Consider the following 19,948-nt stretch of genomic DNA (forward strand, 5'->3'; position numbering starts at 1 on the left):
AGAACCTCCTCTATTAAGCAAAAGTTATAAGTAACATCAGTAGCTAGAAAAGAGGAATAAAGAAAGAACACAGAATGAACCAATGGTGAATTCCCATTAAAAATCCAATGGCATCTTTCCTAATTTTTAACCCAGCTTTCAGAAGATGCAACAGAATAAAGTAAAATCAATCAGACAACCAATGATTGAAACTGAATTCATATAAAAGCATAACTGGTGGGGATGGTTTCTGCCAAGAGCAACACCAAGGTCATATTTTGACAGACACTACAGACACTAACTGCAGCTCTGTGCCTTACAAAGATGTTCAAAATGCTACTTTCTCAATTAAAGAACAGTACTAATGACAGAGAGCTGGGCAGGCCGAGGGGTAAGGGGTGATCATGCCAAGAACTGTGTAGAAAAAGGTGACTGTGGTAACATGTATCTCCTCATCATTACAAACCAACTGTGAATTAATGCCAAACATGCCAGCACTAATTGCAGAAAAACACTGGATTTTTCAGTGTTATTCCTATGTATGGTTTTGCTTAGCAAAATATGATAAGACTCTGTGTAGACACCAAGAATTGCTAATGCTGGTGCTCTATAGTCCTAAAAAGAACATTTTACTTCCAAAGCATTTTACAAATGCAACATTTAAGGCGATTCAAACCAATTTCCTTATTAACCTGTATGCTTGAGGTTTATATGTGGAGGAAGAGATCCACAAGAGCAGCTCCTCAAATCTCTTAGTGACTCCAAATTCACCAGTATGATGTGATGTAAGCACAAGGTGCACTGCAGATGTTCCCTCACAACCAAGGCACTCCTGCTGCCTCACCTAAGGCCCTCAGCAGAGTACCTGCAGACAAGAGCATCCCAGCTCCTCTCTAAGCAGCTCCCATGCTCCACATTGAGAAGCTGCACAAAATGCTTAATACAAGTTACTCATGACCCCCTGAGTACAGCTCTGTTGGTTAACCTGGGGTCCACTACAGCAGTTTCAGAGCAGGCAGCCATCCAGAAATCAATGAATGGTTTGGGTTGGAAGGGACCTTAAAGATCATATAGTTCCAACCCCCCTGCATGGGCAGGGACACCTCCCTCTAGACCAGGTTACTCAAAGCCCCATCCTGCTTGCCCTTGAACACTTCCAGGGCTGGGGCTTCCACAACTTCCCTGGGCAAACTACCTGTTCCAGGGTCTCACCACCATCACACTAAAGAATTTCTTCCTAATGTCTAACCTAAATCTCCCCTCTTCCAGTTTTAATCCATTACTCCTTGTCCTATTACTCTTTGCCCTTGTTCAAAGCCCCTCCCCAACTTTCCTGGATCCCCTTCAGGCACTGGAAGGTGCTCTAAGGTCTCCCTGAAGCCTTCTCCAGGCTGAATACCCCCAACTCTCTCAGCCTGTCTCCAGAACAGAGCAGCTCCAGGCCCCTGATCATCTCCCTGGCCCTCCTCTGGACTTTCTCCAACAGCTCCATTTCGTTCCTGTGCTGGGGGCTCCAGAGGTGGACACAGCACTGCAGGGGGGGTCTCACCAGAGTGGAGCAGGGAGGAGAATCCCATCCCTTGACCTGCTTACCACGCTGCTTGTGATGCAGCCCAGGGCATGGTTGGTTTCTGGGCTGCAAGTGCACATTGCCAGCTCATCTTGAACTCCTCATCAACCAACAGTCCAAAGTCCTTCTCCTCAGGGTTGTTCTCAATCCATTCTCCACCCAACCTGTATTTGTGGGGATTCCCTTGACCCAGGTGCAGGACCTTGCACTTGTCCTTATTGAGCTTCATGAAGAAAAGCAGTGCCTTCCTTACAACTTGGGGTGCCACCCTTCCTACAGCAATCCTGTCAGCATAGAGAAATCTCATTTATTTTCTTCTAAGCTTAGGCAGCATTTATTAAGTTCTAGGTCAATAAGCAACTATCTGAGGGATGACTGCACACTTAACATGTTTATAGTAAGTGATGGTGAAAATCCCTCTTCCTTTGGAAAGGTGTGTATAAAGGTATTTTCACTGAAATAATAAGGCATATCTGCACAAAGAAAATAAAAATACTGTCTCACAACTAAATATGATTTAACATGGGACTGTTGAAAGAATATAAAAAAGGATTTTGCTTTCTGCCATTTCAATTCCTCATTGCAGTGATTAAATAAGCCTGTGCTACTGTCATATGAAGGGGTTTGAGCAGTTCCAAAGGCTGGAAGCTAGCACAAATGTTTGCATTTTCAGTCTGCTGGTGTGAATCAGCACAAGTCAGCAGTGACTGGAAGTCTACTTGGCAGACATTCAATATAGTAATGTTTGCTCCTCTAGAATCACACAGTCACCAAATGGTTCAGGTTGGAAGGGGCTTTTAAAGGTCATCTAGTCCAACATCCCTGCAGTGAGCAGGGGCATCTTCAGCTAGATCAGGTTGCTCAGAGCCCCATCCAACCTGACCTTGAATGTTTCCAGGGATGGAGCTTCTAACACCTCTTTGGGCAACCTGTTCCAGAGTCTCACCACCCTCATCTAGAAGAGGGGTCTCTTCCTCACAATAAATGCCTTGATGATTAGCACCTTTGCTCTCAGCTCCAGCAGACACTGCAGGACGGGAGAGCGTAAGGGTGGGTGTGAGCCCGGCTCCCCATCTGAGTGAAACACTCTTCCCAACACACTGGGCAAAAAGGAGGGTTAAGCTTTTAAAACTATTCTATTCAGCATTGAAGCTGTTAAAACTATATAACAGCACTGTTACTCTAAACTAAGAAACCCACATCCTGACTGAAGGGACAAAAGCCACATAAGACAGCTTTTCCTTGGGGCCCTGGGGTAATCAAGTGCCCCAAGAAAGTCCAAGTGAGTCCCAGACTGCTTGTGTCTGGACACACAGGGGCCCCACACTCACTGCCCGCTGACCAGTCTTCACACTTGGCAACTCCAAACCTGGCTGAGCTTTCTCTCCTCTCCCCTTGCTTGCACAAAGCACAAGATCACATCCACTGCTGCTGCCATAAGTCTCACACAGAGGAGACTGAACCAAGCAAATTTGGACTTCACTGGGAAAATCACTCTGACTGTTCAATATAACAAATACTTTGACTGCAATGAAAGCATTGCTGTTGCTTAAAAACAGCATTTTAGTAAGTTTCCTAAAAACTCAAAAATATCTTTCAATTACATATTGCATTTGATTAGAAAATAAGAACCTGTAGCTGAACCTGAAAAAAAACAGACAGAAATTAATAATCCAGGAATCTTCCTATGCAGTGTACACAGAGCAAATTGAAAAATGCATATGAATTAAAAGAGAACTGCAACTGTAACATTCATCACACATCAACAGACATAAATGTTAGTCAGGACTCTACTGCTTGTATGCACAAGAATCTACAAGAAACAGGGCAAAAATGGAGCAGCACTGCTGTTTCCTGCTGATAAGCAGGCATCTTTTAGCACTGTAGCAAATGCACACACACAGTTTTGCATTACACTACAGGCATTCTGCATTTTTGGACAGATAAATTTGAATGCAAACATTAAATATCTGTGTGAGTACTTTTCTTTTAAAGGCCACTGCCAGCTTGAATTTTTTGTACTTGAGAAACAATGATTTAACATTTCTTGGCTGTAAATATTTTCATTAGAAAGACTTTAACATGTATATACATATATTTTGTTATACAAGAAATACATTTTTTGTTTTCTGAAAAAAGCTAAATTATTATATAAAAGTCTGTCCAGTGCACTAATAAAAGGTAAATGACTGAACACTTCTCTTAACTTCTTTAAGTTGGAGTAAACTGAGATAAAAGCAAAATTTTAAACCATTTTTCAGACCGAAACTTCATTTCAAAGTTGACAGTGTCCCTTGGTGACACACAGTTGTTTGCACATTAGCTGTCTGCAGTGAAGTTTATGAAGAACTATGTGATGCTGCAGGTTTTCTCTCCAACTTTGCAGGGGAACCTGGCCAAGTTCTTTGCTGAGCCAGCCGGGTGAATTCCCACAATCTGCATGAGCTAGCTTCATTTGTCAGCTGACTGCAAGGTACATTAGGTAATTTTAAACACTTTTTTGCTTGCACAGTTAATATACAATTTACTACTCAGTGACTCACTGTGCCAAGTTCAAGTGTAGTGTAAAGAGATCAAAAGGAGGCAGCACAGGAAGCAAGGTTGGTCCCCCAGGGTGAGCTAACAGCCACAGAGAGCAACTGTGCATTTCAAGATGGGGAAGTGACTGCTCAAGAGAGGGACAGGATGGAGTGGAGTGGAAAGGGTGTCTTTAGAAGAGCACTTCCTTCCTTCCACTGCCAGAAAGCTAATATATCAGTTACAGAGGGTCTTTACCTCTGGCTTGTAAAGAAACTCAGAAGAGTAAGCTTCTGACCAAACGCATACTGAAATCTTTCCCAGAAAGAACACCTTGTACTCAGTCTGTAATTTATAACCTCCCTGCTTTAGGTCACTCCAGAGAGGCCTTGGCTCATTCACTGCTAAAAGCCTCTTCTGCCATCTCCTGGAGTGCCTGTCCTGAAATCCTGCATTAGCTGTTCTAGTCCATGCTTCTGCCGGGTCACCTGAGCACAGGGGAACATGTTAACATCTTTACACCCAGACACTCTTCTGTTTCCAGGGCATGAGCATCCTCCTCACATGCTTCTCTTCAAGCAAGGCTCTGAAAGGAAACATGGAACTGCTGACCTCACCTCACATATCACCCAGTACAAAACACTCCCTGTGCACTGCACTCTGTAACTGCTGTGGCTCTATTAGCATGTGTGGTCACACAGAAATAATTACTTGCAAAAGCTTGGTGGCACTAACAGAGATGAATGCAGAACTTTCTTTCTCACTTACAGTCTATCATGATACCATATGGCATACAAATGCACCTTTGCAGAAACACTGCAGTTACATTTGTTCTTATATCCTCCCCTAATATTTGTTTTTAGAATATGGAGAAAAATAATGATTTTTAAACTGACACTTCTGGATAGATGTGAAAGGGCTTTACAGGAATAGAAATGGCTTACTAGAGATGAGCACGCTACCATAAGGTAAGTCAGATTGGATAGAAAACTGGCCTTGACCAACCCTGTAGGAGAAGTTCTCTCTGGGCATGGTTACAGTAGCATGACTTCCTAACTTTGAAGTGCACCACGTCGAAGGTGCTGGGCTGTCGCTGTCAAGAGATGAAAGCACAGATGAAGCACTGATAGAGCACACTGTGTAAGTGATGTATATTCTTGGAACCAAAATGTGTAGGCTGACATTCCAGGAAGGTGTCTAGCTAAATTCCTAGACCTCTACAAAACCATTTTTCCTGGTAACTTTTGTGAAGCAAGAAAAGTGGTTAGAAAATAAATGTCACAGTATATTAAATATTTAATTATTTACACACTAACAATGGAGAAAGCTTAAATTTACCTTTATAAACTATATTAGCATATAAAATCCATATCTTTGTTTCTATATCTCCCCTATCCAACCACCTTAAAAATCGAAACATACACAGCCTGCAATGCAGTGTACTTAAGCACCATGAGAAAAGCTGGGTGCCCATTGAAGGAAAGCAAACATCCAGAAAATACGTAACAGTTTATGGAAGAATTAGTAGAACATTATTATCTTTCTGCTCAGCTCTTTGAAGCTCACAAAACAGGTAACAAAAGTAATGTAACTGATTTCTCTAATATAAAATTATGAATTGCTTATGAAAAATCTATAAAGGAAAGACATTCCTTTCTCTTAGTTCTGTCATCTGGGATGTTTTTCCTTTTTAACAGAACCCTAGTAGTAGGATCTTCCTTTAAAAGGTTTTTATTCCCTCCAATGATTGCTATTAACAAGGAGTGAAGTGTCAGACTACTACAAACACTTCCCTTTAATATATTTTTATATATAGGATGAGGAAAGTCTTGGTTGGGTTTTTTTTTCCCTCCTAAAAGAGGAAACCTGAAATGGACTTGTAAGCTGTAGCTAATGAAACAGATTCTTTATCCGCTAGGACGCCAGACATGCTCTACTCAATTTGAGCACTCATTTCTTGGACACAGGTGCAGAAAAGAAGCCACAATTTCATGACTGCCTGACTTCCAGCACATCAGAAGGCTTGGCTACTCCCAGGAAAACACTGCAGTGCTGAACACCAGCAGAATGCCTGAGTGCTTGGCTGACTGAAGCACACACAGAGCAATGCAAACAACTAATACCAAAGAACTCAGTTCTTGCACGCGGTCTCATCAATCTCAGTGGAAAAGCAGAACTAAACAACAGCTACAGAATCAAATATTTGTGGCAATGTGATAAGATTATTAAAATACAAGCAGACTCCAATCCACTTACCAAAACACTGTGACATTCCCCATCTTCCTTTTCTCAGCCAACTATTACCAAGGCTGAACCGGCCCTCTTGATAGGGCGCAACCCCGGCCTTGCCTTGCTGTTGGTACTGGGGTTTCCCCCAGTGTCTCTCTCTTCTCTTCTGTCTTAACATCTGGGTAACTTTTGGTGCACACAGACAAACCATAGTGATGTATGTAAACAGAGACAAACATACATAATCATCACCACTAGTAAATCCTGTTCAAATACTTGGAAAAAAGCAAAAAGAGCTCAAGTGCACTTCAATAAGGGCATTTTTATGTTGGAAAGTCACCGACAGTGACAAAGAATAAATAATTACCAGAGTGCAATAAATTCCTTTAAGGCTTGTGTTGGGCTGGAATATGCTGTGAGAGTATCTACTTAATTTTGTTGGCAGTTGTTCTGCTGGCATGTGCCAGCTGCTGGCATGTTTGTCCCCTTCATTTTAACCAAGCAGAAAGCCAGTGCCTGTTTAACTCCTACATGATAGGACTGTAATTACTTGCAAAGCCTTTACAGCACCAGCTTTTAACCAGTCATGTTTTTCCAAAACACTTTGTGCTGAAAGTTTTCTGGTTTTTAACAAGTCTCTTACAACTTTATATTTTTTGTTCTCTAAGTCTGACTTGAGGCATTTGTGAAGAATTGTGTTTCCACACTTATAACTAATGGGAAGCAAACTACAGAATAAACAACAAACATCCAAACTTATGACATGGTACTTGCTGTGGAAACAACTCTTTCTGAACACCAGAAATCCTGAATCTTTGCTTTGAGGAAAAAGGCACTGACTGAAGGACTAATCAATCCTCAGCAGTTGCCTGTTATATTCAAGCAAACTAATTAAACTGCTCATCTCTGGTAAACCATCCTGGCAGGAACAGTGACAGACTGGGAAACCTCACTATAACACACTATCATCTCAACAAAAAATTCCAAACAAGGATAGCTCTACTCATGGCATTGGGAATCTAAGAGGGCAAGAAATCCCCCAAAGACACCAAAAGAGTAAATAAAATTAAGATGGATGGAAAAAAACATATTTCTGTGAGCTACAATTTTTGCAATATTTTGTAACCTCTTGAAAAAAAACAAAGCTTTTTATTTGGATGAGAAAAAATTAAACCCTCTTTTTTTCCCTCTGATGAGATGCATTTCAACACAAACACATGTGCTGGTGCTCGTTAAGGCAACCTGGCACAAGGCCAAGCCCAGTAGGAAAGGCTCACCTTCATTTTTTTCCAGACCTGTCATCTTTGAGGCACATCCAGTTGCTCTGTGGAGACACCTCTGTTCCTTTAACAGTCAAGGACTCTGAGCTGCCAAATGAATCAGACTCCAAAAACCTGCCCTCTTCTGTGCACATTACATGGCTGCCTTATGCCCTCATTTTGTTTTGGTGTAAATGCAAGCCATAATGAAGTAAGTGAAGGAAGATAATTTGTTAGACAGAAACAGATAATAAAGTGAGTGGTAAGAGTTTTTTAGAAAATGAGAACAGCAAGTGGATAAAGAAAAGTAGTTCCAAATACCTAACACAGAGAGGAGAAAAGCCAACATAAATCCATAATAAGGATGGTGAGCCAGGCAACCAGTGTTGGGTCTGTGAAGTATTTCTGTTATTGTTTTCCTGCCATCCACTTATGTGGGTACTCCATCTCAGTAGAACTGAAACTAATTTCTTCCTTGAGACAGATGAATACTGGCCTTGAAGATCTGCCTGCACTGCCACAACCAAAACCTGTCAGCATATGAACTGAACTATGGCAGGGACAGAGGAGCAAGGCACTGCATCAGGGTTTGAGAAGAGCGGTTTGTGGCCCAAGTGAATGACAACAGAACTTGAGACTACAACCCAGCAGAAGGAAACTGAGGTTCATAGGAGAAGTTTCTTGTGAAATACACACTTGAAAGTGATGAAGATCAAGTGGGCATGCATGTGCAGCCATGCTGCTGGCAGTGGAGCTGATCTTGTTGGGAAACTCGGGATTACAGTGAGCTCCAGGGTGCTAATTCCCACTGAAGAAATGTTCTGGGGGTAGCAGAGAAAATTTTTCTTTACAGAGAATATTCTCCATCTAGCAAACCCAAGTCTCCAAGAATTAGGATGTGCAATTCAGAAAGGAAAGACTCTCGGAATTTTTTTTATCTGCTTAGACATTTTTTTCTGTCAGTTTACATGTATCCTACAACCCAGGATCGCCATCAAAGGATGGGAAAAGTCATCGTATCTATCTGTGTCAACTGCAGCATCAGAAGGCTAGGAGCAAAGCAGTCCCAAGGCCCCTGCCTGTTAGCAAGGAATCCTTTCAGGAAGTGCCCACTGACACTCTGGAAACACCAGCTAGAAAATTCTTGATATGAGTAAAAATGCAAAGGAAGAAATACAAAGTGACATATGTAAATAAATGTATTTAATTGGAAGTAAGCAGTGGTATAATATGGTGAGTATGAATTCAACACACGTCACCTACTAAATCATTTGCAGATATCATAGCTCCCTGTTTTTTTATTTAGTTGGTTGGGTTTTTTTCTAGCTTTGCAAATGTACAGCAGAGTGAAGGCTTTAACACCTGTTTGAATGACTACTTTTTCTCCAATGTAACTAGAAAAAATATTTTAAAATATTTAAGTCCAAGCTCTCTTTCAACTTAACTAACATATTTTTCTGTGACAAGTAACATATAACCTGGAAACACAGCTTTTAAAGTATTTTGGGATGTTTCAGGAGTAACCAAATATCTCAATACCAATGACTTTTTTTGGAATAAAGTTGAAAACTAAAATGATTATCCCAGTTTGCTCATTTGTTACATATCATGACCACAGCCTTTTGCAATGCAAACTCATACAAATTTTTGCAAAGAAATTCACCATTTGTTTCATTCTTTTCTACTCTATTTGCAGCAACCCAGAACATCTAAACTACCTATATAAACTGTAAGAGGAGATAATTCCATTCTCAAAACAGATAATTTTGTAAAAAAACCACAACCCTGTGGATCTTTATTCCTGAAGAGTATATTTTATTCCTATACCTTATACTCCGTGACACCAATACGATTTCTGTGAGAACAAATGGATGAAACTAGTCCTGTTCTGTCCTGTAGTAAGTCAGAAGGGATTATTCCTTTTTGTAGTTTTCTAATTATAACTTGTAAGACACTATCTTCCATGTTTCCTTGCCAGTTCTAGGCAACTGACAAACAGTGATAAACTAAACCTGATTTTTTTAGTTTGCTGAGAAGTGTCAGCTGTTAATTTTGGTGTCTTTTTTTTTCCCCTAAAGTACACTGAGGTATATTTATTTACTCAAATTACTGTTAAAGTCAGTAACAGCATAAAAATACTTTGCAGTTCTGCATGTGGTGAAACTCTTTGATTATACATACCTCTGAAAAGAAAACAGACAGGATGACTAGGCTGATCCAGTGAATTACTCCTGCAAACTGTGAAGCACTTGAAACTGCAATTAACACAATACAATGAAGCATCATTATAGCAGCAGAATGCAACTTAGGTTTAGTATAACTGGAACACATATAGGTGAACCTTGCTGTCTTAAATTGTGTAATGGAAGTACCAGGAAGGTGATGGGATGTAATAGGACATGGAAGCCCAGCCCTATTAGCTGCTCACCCTAACTCATGCCAGCGTGTGAGCAGCCACAGCAGCTGTGCCCTGGAGCTTTTAGAGATCAGATTGCTGGGAAGCAATGACAGACACGTTGTAGGTCTTTGATGCTCCATGCTCTCACTCCATGCACTGCTGTAGTACGAGATATGTGACTAAATCCTGTATGCCTGAAAATCCTGAGTAAGAATTCTGTAAGGAAACAGAATGCTCTACCATCCCTACATAATTTCTCATATCCAGGTCTTTGACAATTCAGTTCAGACAATCCAGAATTGTCTTGAATGAGTACTTAAATACTACTGTTTAAATTAGGCTTCAAAAGACATTTTATCATCTAAATAAATACCCCAGGTAAACAGACTGTTGTACAGCTCTCCAGATGTGCCATGAACAGACATGACTGGCTCAGGATCCCTTTCCTCTCAGAGTCAAGATTGACTCTAGGAAAAACATAGTGCAAGAGGCAAGAGGAAGAACCAATGTAACTGTTAGTAAGATCAAATCTTAATATATTAATTTGCAGGAGTTTGTGAAGCATCAGCAGTTCTTATCTGTACAACAAACATAATGTGACAATTTTTGTACAGACTTTCAGGAAACATGGTTGTCATATGGACAGCTTTGTCTTTAAGCAAGTTTCTCTCTCTGGAAAGTTATTAAATAAATGAAATAAAAGTAAATGAAATGAAGTTCCAGTGTGAGTAACTGGTTAAAACACACAATTTCATTTGTAAGCACTCTTCTTCAGAAGGACAGTGACCACTAAAATAACTTACTTTCACTTCATTTCAAACTTCTCCATAAAAAGAAGTCTGTAAAGGGTAAGTTAAAATGGTAATTTATGAAACCCTGGATTCTATACACCAGCTTCCCATTTAGGTACTCTTCATGTATGCAAATTCTGAGGTAGTTATTCCACTTTCAAAGTAGAATGACTTTGAACAAAAGTCCTTTCAGGAACTGACTGGCAGGAAGAGTCAGGAAAATTTATCTTGATTCATTAAAATGTGATTTTACAGAGCAGTAAAGCCTTGCAGAGACACTCACTGGCATTGTATCAGGCCTTCATTTGATTCAACTATGATATGTGTTGTCTTTATGGGCTTAAATTAATATCTTCAAATTTGGAGGACTCCTTAACTGTGGAGAATTTCTTCAACTGAAATTCTGTGATCCAGGTTCCCTTCACTGCTGACAAAACCAAGCAGAAAGCTGAAAGGGGCCAATATCCAAACTGCTGGCAACTCCTACTCTGAAGGTCAAATGCTCTCAAGTTTGGAATAAGGAACTGAAGAGAAAAAATTACCTTTACTTCAGAGTATTTGTGAGTCTACCATACCCACAGCAAACAGATTACAACAGTCAGTGGAGTCTTGCAGTTTCAAAGAATTACCATGTAACACCAAAGTTTAATGACTATGTGCCAAGAGTCATGAGACTGTGGCAGAATGAACTCGGTCCCAAGAACACGTATGACATGCACTAAATAAAGAATCTTATTTTAAAATTAAAACTGATTAAAATGGGAAGGGATGTAGAAAAGATGAAAATAAAAAGCAAGCTGTTAGTATGGGCTGCCACTGGAACTCTCAAATGAGGTTCATCTGAGACTTGATGAGAGAGGGTTTGCTGTGGTGGAGCAGAGGAGCTACTTAAAAGTGAAACGACTAGGCAAAATACATTTCACTTTCCCAAGACACTGTCTTTGTAGGGTGACATAAAGAACAAGAAATGGAAACCTATTTTTCAAACAGCTGTCGGCTGACATACAAGTCTACAGTCGCCCCTTAGTGGACAAGAAAGATACAGCAGCCACGAATTTGGAGAGAAAATCAATTTCTGATGCTGTAGCACAGTGCTGGACCTGCTGCCAGACAGTGTGCAATTAGAAAACAGTAAATTTGAAAAAGCCTTCCAAGCAAGCTTTTGTACTAGAGCTGAATCACTAGCCTGTACACGGAATCTGGGTATTTGCCTCTTCCAAAACACTCCCTTTCAAAAATGCAATGAAACAGGAGAAGGGTGTTCTCCAAGAGGTACTCATCCCTGCTCTGTGGTGATTCAGATACATCACTGGGATTCAGTTTGAGTGCTATTCCAGGATGCTTTTTACTCATGAAGCTGGCTCAGTACACAACCAATCTCCCCCTTTCACATGTCCTAAAAATGTGTATCTAGCAGGAGAGGGATGAAGAACACATCCTGGCCATTACAGCAGCTTGTACTACCAGTGTTTGCTTTCAGTGGATGTTGTTCTCAATGATGATTCCCCAGCAGACACAAACTACTGCTTCTGCAAGGAGCAGGCAGCAGCTGAAGTGCTGGTTTGGGCCACCCGCCCTCCCGAGGCAGTGCTGCACTGCAACGTGCACACTCTTTGCACAGCTCTGCAGAGCCTGAGACAGGGTCCTGATCCAGCAACCAAATTGACAGGAGTGGAGCTTTTCAGCTTCACAGCTCTCAGGAAGGCCTGATGCCTTTTACCAACACACCTGGTGTAGCTGACTGCAGAAGGAAGGCAAAACAAAGATTTCCCCCCAAACTACTAAAGACAAGGGAGGAACAGAATGGTCTGTACTTATGAGGAGTGAGGGTCAGAACAGGCTGTTATCCTCTGTTTTTGAAATGGAGTGGCTTAATATAACTCTATTTCTGCATTTGCAAAACATCACAAGGTATTGAGATGTTATTTTGTTAATGTATAAGAACAATTTTGAAGATAGGAATAAATAGCCCATTATAGGACAGAGACCTAAAATAAAAGACCTATTAAATGTCCCCTGCTTTCTGGGGTTTCTAATTCTGGTGTGAACATACTTCATGTTAAAATCCTGTAAAAGTTCCCTGTCCTTTCCATGTGTGTGACCTCCACACATTTGCAGATGTGGTCTCCATCACTGACACTAATAATTTCATATACAGGAAAAGTGCACAGTGCAACCAAAGGCAGCATAAAAAGTAAGAGAGGGAAATTATGCTCTCAAAATGTCACAGCCAAAGAAAACACCTGTTGTTGGTCTTTGTTTTCTTTTGTGTTTTTTTTTTAAAGGAAGCTTCCTGAGTAATTACAGTATATAATGTGGATTAGTAGTCGCTATTATGCACGAAATAGGCAGCTGCAACACATCCTAATGCACTGGTTGATTTCATATAGAATAGGGAATAATTTAAAACTGTAATTACATTTTTGAAAAGCATAGCCTAATAGCTTTTTGAAACATTAAGGTAAGTGAAACACATTCCTCTCACGATGCAACTGCAGTACTTACATGAGCCCCACCAAGAGAGCCTTTACCTGACTTAAAACAATATAGAAGACACTCAAAGGCAAAAAGCCTGATGGGTTGATGCATTATTTAAAATGCAAAATAGCAACACAAAGTGCAGTGGGTCCTTTCTCATGTGCTGAGAAAACCCCTACAGGCAGGGGCAGCCTCTGAACTGTGAAACCACCTTGCTCAACAAAACACCCAGAAGCCATGCACAAAGTGTAAGCTGCAGAGCTTTTAAGAGTATCACATGCACTAGACATAGAGAGGAGGAATGATCTCTAAATTAAAGGCTTTTTTTGAAGAATCTTCAGAAAACAAACGGTAAGGAAGCAGGTGCCTCCAGAGAAGTGTCCAAAACTGTATAAAAAAAATCTAAGAGAAAATCAATAGAAACTATTTTTAAACTCTTTTGTCTCTACAGGAAGTGACAATTCTCTACATAAAGAGAAATACGTGGCACCTCTACACAGTGTTGAAAGCTCCTTCCTCATTCAGTTTTTAAGGACTTGAACATTCCATTCCTGTTGTTTTTTTTAAAGTAGCAAACTTGTCCAAATTCTGGCCTTCCTCATCCAAAATGGTAACTCAACAGAGACTACAGAAAATACCAAGTGTAATGGTGTGGCCACGTTCAGAACAGTGTGTGCAGTATGGACAGACAGTGCCCACTGGTGGGTAACAGCATGGAAAGACAGCTTAGTCATTTATTTATCTTTATAAATTTATCTTTATAAGAGAGCTGTGATTTTCAATAAAGTCCCCTAATGTAACCTTAATGCCATTGAAATACCTAAATCTTTACAGTGAAAACTAACCCCACTAATATCAATTGATAAAACACAAAAATAAAATTATTTTAACAGAATAAAAAGTTTGCTTGCTCAGTGTGAAGTTGCCATAGAAGACACCAGACCATGACTCTTTCATGCTACACATTCTTGCATTTATGAGATTGTCTGAATCCCATCATTACCATTTCAACATAACCCAGACTTTGTGGAGATGCTAGATGCTGCTCTTCAACATTGAGCATAGGGAAAAATGTAGCTGGGATTTGTGTTCACATCAGTTTTGTATCTCAAAAGGAAAAAAAAAGGGAAGGGAGGAAAGAAGCAGTAGGGAAAAAAGATGACTTGGGAAACAAAACAACAGCATTAAAATTTCCACTGTGGAACCTGCGTAGAGTGAATTCAGATAAAGCAAAATTCCATTTAAGTTATTGAGTCTCAGCATATAAGCAAAGTAGAATGAAAAACTGTACCATGTCAGTGCATTACAAGTTGAAAGTCATAATTTCAATTCCCATCCACTTCAGTAGAATTGAATTAGCACTAAGTGATAGCACCAAATACCCCAGTAAGCTCCTCACTTCTGTGAAAAGTACCAAAAGATTAATGATGCACAATTACCTTTCTTCTGTGTATACAGAGTATGGCTGTAAAGGGCAGACCTTTCCAAATACTAATGACATTGTGTGCAGATCTCTGCATGTAGACTTTGCTTTTATTCTTTGAAAATTATTCCTATATGGAATTTGGTCAGCAAACTATGGAAGAGACTGACTTCACTATACCAGGGTTCCACAAAATCATGTTTCTTACCTAGACTAGTAGTAATTTAAATGGTAGGAAAAAAAACTCCACCATCCTCCCCCCTTCAAAACTTCCCACAAAGTTAAGCCTTTATTTGATCAAAAGTAAAAAAACAAAACAAAATAATCCTCCTACTCACACTGGAGAAGCTTTATATCTATTAGGAGTTCCAGAGTCAGAAGAATCACCACCAATACTACACAGGCTACCAGGAAACTGTTGAGACTTGCACTGAGCAAAAATACCTGCCACACAGCTGCTCGTCTCCCACAGCATGGTTTTAGCCAGTTAGATCTAAGGAAATAAAATTAAGAGGAAAAACAAGAAAAGAAAAAAAGAAAAGAAAATAAGAAGTGAAAAAGGAAGAGAGCTACAGAGCAGTGAACTCAAAATGACAAGTTCTGCTATTATGGATACACTCAGCAATAATGTGCAAAACTGACTTTCATTGGTTTCTTTACCAAGAGAAACACTTCACAAAATCTTCACTCTGGGGATCTTGTGTGTCTCTCCAACCCTCTGGAGCATATTGGTGTTCAAGTGCTTCCCAATGCACTGAGTAAGACAACCCTAGTCATCATACATATTTTTCGACTTTCTTCCTGTCTTACTGTTTTTCCTGTGTTTATATTTTAACATACATGCTGCGTGTCACTGTACCAAGACACAGCAGGACTCTGCTACTAGGGTAGAAGCTAATGATGTTTAAGAATTTCTCTGCTATTGAATTTCATGGTCGTGCACCTTTATCCCTATTCTAGTATGAGACAAATCAAACAAGAGCTGCCAAATTTCCTTTGCAACCATCAGTTCATGACATCACAGAAAAGAGCAACAGGGATCTGGAAAGCACTGGAGTAAACTCAGTGACTGCACAGCTACACCTGTACAAGCAAACATATGCAGCCTGGCAAAGTGCAAAGCAATCAGCCAAGGCTGTCTAGCTTGTCTATTTGTCTGACTCTCACCCATCTGTTTCTGGACCAGGCCAAAAAAGACTTTCCCAGAGCTTGGGGTAGCACAGTTTTAGGGGCAGCATAGGCCAGCAGCTGCTCCCAAACCTAGTTTAGATGAGGTCACCTTGTTTTGCAGGAAAAAGAAGGTTTAGGCAGGATGAAGGAAGCTGCAAGGAGGCTATGAGGACCAGAATTCTGTAAAGAAGCTGATGAATCAGTAAATGTTGTACTAGATTCGTGCTAATGTCAATACACACTTGGAAGTGGCTGGTTAATTTTTTTTTATTTTTTTTTTTTTTAATGTTTGTAAAAGGAGTAACAGCAGCATGGACTTAAAAAATATAAAGCCCATCCTGATAGCCTGTTCTCCTAAAACTCCCCCACAGTTTCACTTTGATGCAGTATTGTATCATTTCTCATCATACTGATTGGTAATGTTCCTGTCCTGGTCCACCTCTGAAAGTGCTGTTGCTTGCCTGACAATCTATGTTTTCAAACTGCTGTAAATACACATTGACTAATAAAGAGCTGACATGATGTATTAACCAGGGTTGAAGAAGCTGCAGGCAGACAGAAGTGTGGTGCACCAACCCCACACTGTCTGAACCAACGTATCAATACCCAGAAATCAATGGTATACGAGAACGTATAAGGATACCGATAAATTCCAAATAATCAGCTCTACAGTCAGTAACTCCTGTTATAATCAAGTACTTGGAAAAACATCACAAAACATTCCGTGACATACCCACACTCAAAAATGAGGGAGAAAGTAATGTTAAGCAGTGCTCAGAGACTTGACACTTTCAAGCAGCTCCTCAGAATTAAGCATATCAACAAAATACTTGTACTCAGATTGCCTGATTACCTGACCGTAAAAGGCATCCTCAGCTGGCTCTTAAAACTTCAACGAAGATTTGACAAGTGTTACAATCAGGAACTTGCCCTTAGTTTAACTTTTTTATGGTTCCAGCCTGAATACAAGATGCACTGAATTTTAAATAAGTATTTTTAAAACATAAGGAAAAAAGGCATTGGGATAGGGCCATTTTTGCAAACTTGATCTTTTAACAGATTTTATCTTACATCATCTCAAAACAGAGTAACTTGTCTTTACTGCAACTGTTATTTTCAGGTTTGTTGTGTTTTTTTTAGATCTTTCTGAAAATAATGTTGGGGAATGACTCTGTTTAAACAGAACAGGTTTTAGTTCTGCTCTTTTCTTAGAAACTTATCTTCCATCTTCCAAAAACACCCATTTTGCCAGTGTTTTAATATTGCTGGGCAGTTTTTCCTCTTTCCTATTCCCAGAACGATCAGTAGAGGGCCTAAGGATCTCCCTTTAGAAGCTCTACCTAGTTGAGATTTTCAAATACGCCAAATGTACCAGTAAGAATAAATCAATTGTGATTCTCAGCACACATTATTGATAGCCACAGAAATAATTATTCAAGCTAATCATTACTTCCAAAACGCTAAAGAATGTGGAATCATTATGTCTGTGAAGTACTAATATTCCACTGACTTCAAAAAGCTTCTGAATGGAACTCTAAGTTTATGATTGGAAAAGCAATCAACTTCAGAGGTCAAGTGCAGATCATGTTTACACTGGTATATCACACACAAAATACATAAACTGATTTCAAAGACACAAAATCATTTTAAATGTAAGCACTGAAAAACCATCTCCAATTTCGTATCTTGATTTATTACACCAAGGTACCTTTGTTCAACACTTGTCCTGTGAATATTGATCAGCATCTTCAAATCACTGCTTAGCAGACCTCTTCCCAGACCTCCTCCAAGTCCTCTGATATTAATCCACTGACATTAACAATCACATTGTGCTCTGAAAGGAGCACTGGATGGTTTCTTTCCAGGGCACTGCTCAGCTAGCTCATTCCTTCATACATCCCTGCATAGTAGAGTCCTGATCTTGCCTTTGGTTGTCTTGGTTTTTGAGGGTTTTTTTACTTCTCACCTCTTGTAAAGGATGGACATAAATAACAAAAGGAACTATAACCCAACTAGAAATATATTTTAGATAAACCTGTTGATGTGCTAACCACACTGACTCCCCATACACAAATCTCCTCATCTTCTTCAACCCTGTAACCTGTCACAGCAGAGTTGCATCTCTCCCTGCTGATGGGTAAAGGCTCATCCATTGAAAAGATAAGAAATCTGGTATTTAAGAAAAACAAATACCTACCAGAACTAGTGTAGGTTTAAACTTATCTTCCAAATCCTGGCCACTTCCCTTGCAGTACTGCAAAGCTACACTAAGTTTAAAGCTTAGGTCAGAAACTCAGCTACAAAATAAAAGTTAACTTACACAGCTCATAAATTTATGAAGTGATTACACAGTAACCATAATAAAGTAAAACACATTTTTCCCCTCACTCCAGACAAAGAAAAAAAAAAAAGAAAAAAAAAAACAAACCTCCATATTTTGTTCAGAGAACAAGTACAACTTCCTTTAGTGTCCTGACCTGTATTGTCTGTGGATGCCATGCACTACATGGACACAAATGAAGTATGACTTAAGACAACTTTACTGCAAGACTTCAAACAGGCTCATTAGGTACCCCAGTTACTCCATCCCTACACAGGAATATTATTTACCTTTCTTACAATGCCTGGATGAAGTAAGTAAATGTTCTAGCGTGGGAATTTCTTGGTTGATGGTGACATAGGGCTGTGAATTTTCATTATGAGACATTAAAATATATTTAGTGGAATTTTACCAGGGGAACTCTTTTTAAAGATAATTTCACATATGGCTTTGTGGAAAACCAATCTGTCATCATCACTGCTAGTTTTGTTAATAAACAGATTGGAAAGAAGAACATAAGGCAAAACTGGGAAAGGTTTAACATATTTATTTGGTAAGGAACCACTACAAAAAATTTGTTCAAGCTGTTAACAGCTGTCACTGTTTCTATTTTCTGGTTTTGCGAACAAATACTCCAAAATCTGCATTATACCTTACCCTGCCTTTTTTTGTTTGTTTTTCCTGGCTAAACAGCAAGTGTTTGTATCTCACAAGATGGCTATGATGAGAAAACAGAAGGATGGATGCAATCCAAATCACTATCTGAAGAAGCAGAAAGGCCACGGTCAGGAAGTGACAGGAACACTAAGAGGCTCAGTAACAACACAAAATCTGGCTGAGACAGAACAGACAGCAGAGCCTCACAGCAGGCTACAGGGAGCAGCTGGAGGCCTTGAGCTTCTCCAAGTAACAGCTAGAGCTCTACACCTCTTTCCTGGACTTCTAGAAGCTTAGTTTAACTATAGGAGCCCAATTATTGAGAGCACACTCATCCGTTTTTTCCCCTAAAAGTTTTACTATTTCTAACCTCATTACATTTCTTGAAGGACCGCTACAAAACTCTGTTGCTCAAATGGTAAGCAAGCAAGATTTCCCCAGTTTTCTGCCTAAACTCACACATGGCCAGTTTACACATAACTGCTCTTGTGCCAATACTGTTCTTTAGCTTGATTAGCTCTTTTCCTTTGCTGGCATTTTGTCCATGATGCACTGATACACAGCAATAGCATCCCCTCATTTAATTTAATCAAACCCCATGCTTTTGTAAAGCTGATGCTTTCTACCACTGTCCTAGTGGTCCCTTCTGCATATGAATATAGAAAATTAGAGTGGTACATAATATTTTGGAGTAGATTTAACCACAAATGCTTCCCAGCTCTATCTGAAGTACTTTATACTTTCTAGGATAATTTCTGCTTTCTTTATGGTTGTATATAGGACATGGATTTGGTGAAGTGAGTCCAGAGGAGGCCATGTAGATGCTCCAAGGGCTGGAGCAGCTCTGCTCTGGAGACAGGCTGAGAGAATTGGGGTGTTCAGCCTGGAGAAGAGAAGGCTCCAGGGAGACCTTAGAGCACCTTCCAGTGCCTGAAGGGGCTCCAGGAAAGCTGAGGAGGGGCTTGGGACAAGGGCAGGGAGGGAGAGGACAAGGGGATTAAAACTGGAAGAGGGGAGATTTAGGTTAGATATTAGGGAGAAGTTCTTTAGTGTGAGGGTGGTGAGACACTGGAACAGGTTGCCCAGGGAAGTTGTGGAAGTCCCATCCCTGGAAGTGTTCAAGGGCAGGTTGGATGGGGCTTTGAGCAACCTGGTCT

General features: G+C 40.0%; 1 protein-coding gene across 8 annotated transcripts in view; it reads right to left on the minus strand.

The window, feature by feature from the left end:
• Nucleotides 1–19,948, minus strand: part of TMEM266 (transmembrane protein 266) — a 100,284-nt gene that overhangs the window by 32,970 nt on the left and 47,366 nt on the right. For all 8 annotated transcript variants that reach the window (XM_051628638.1, XM_051628636.1, XM_051628637.1 and 5 more), the window contains 2 exons: nt 14,983–15,137; nt 9,736–9,809 (listed from right to left, as the gene is read on the minus strand). In XM_051628638.1, the coding sequence (XP_051484598.1) occupies nt 9,736–9,809; nt 14,983–15,137 (229 nt within the window). The remainder of the gene's footprint in view (nt 1–9,735; nt 9,810–14,982; nt 15,138–19,948) is intronic.

Source organism: Apus apus, chromosome 10 (assembly GCF_020740795.1).
Source record: "Apus apus isolate bApuApu2 chromosome 10, bApuApu2.pri.cur, whole genome shotgun sequence".
Classification (NCBI taxonomy): domain Eukaryota; kingdom Metazoa; phylum Chordata; class Aves; order Apodiformes; family Apodidae; genus Apus; species Apus apus.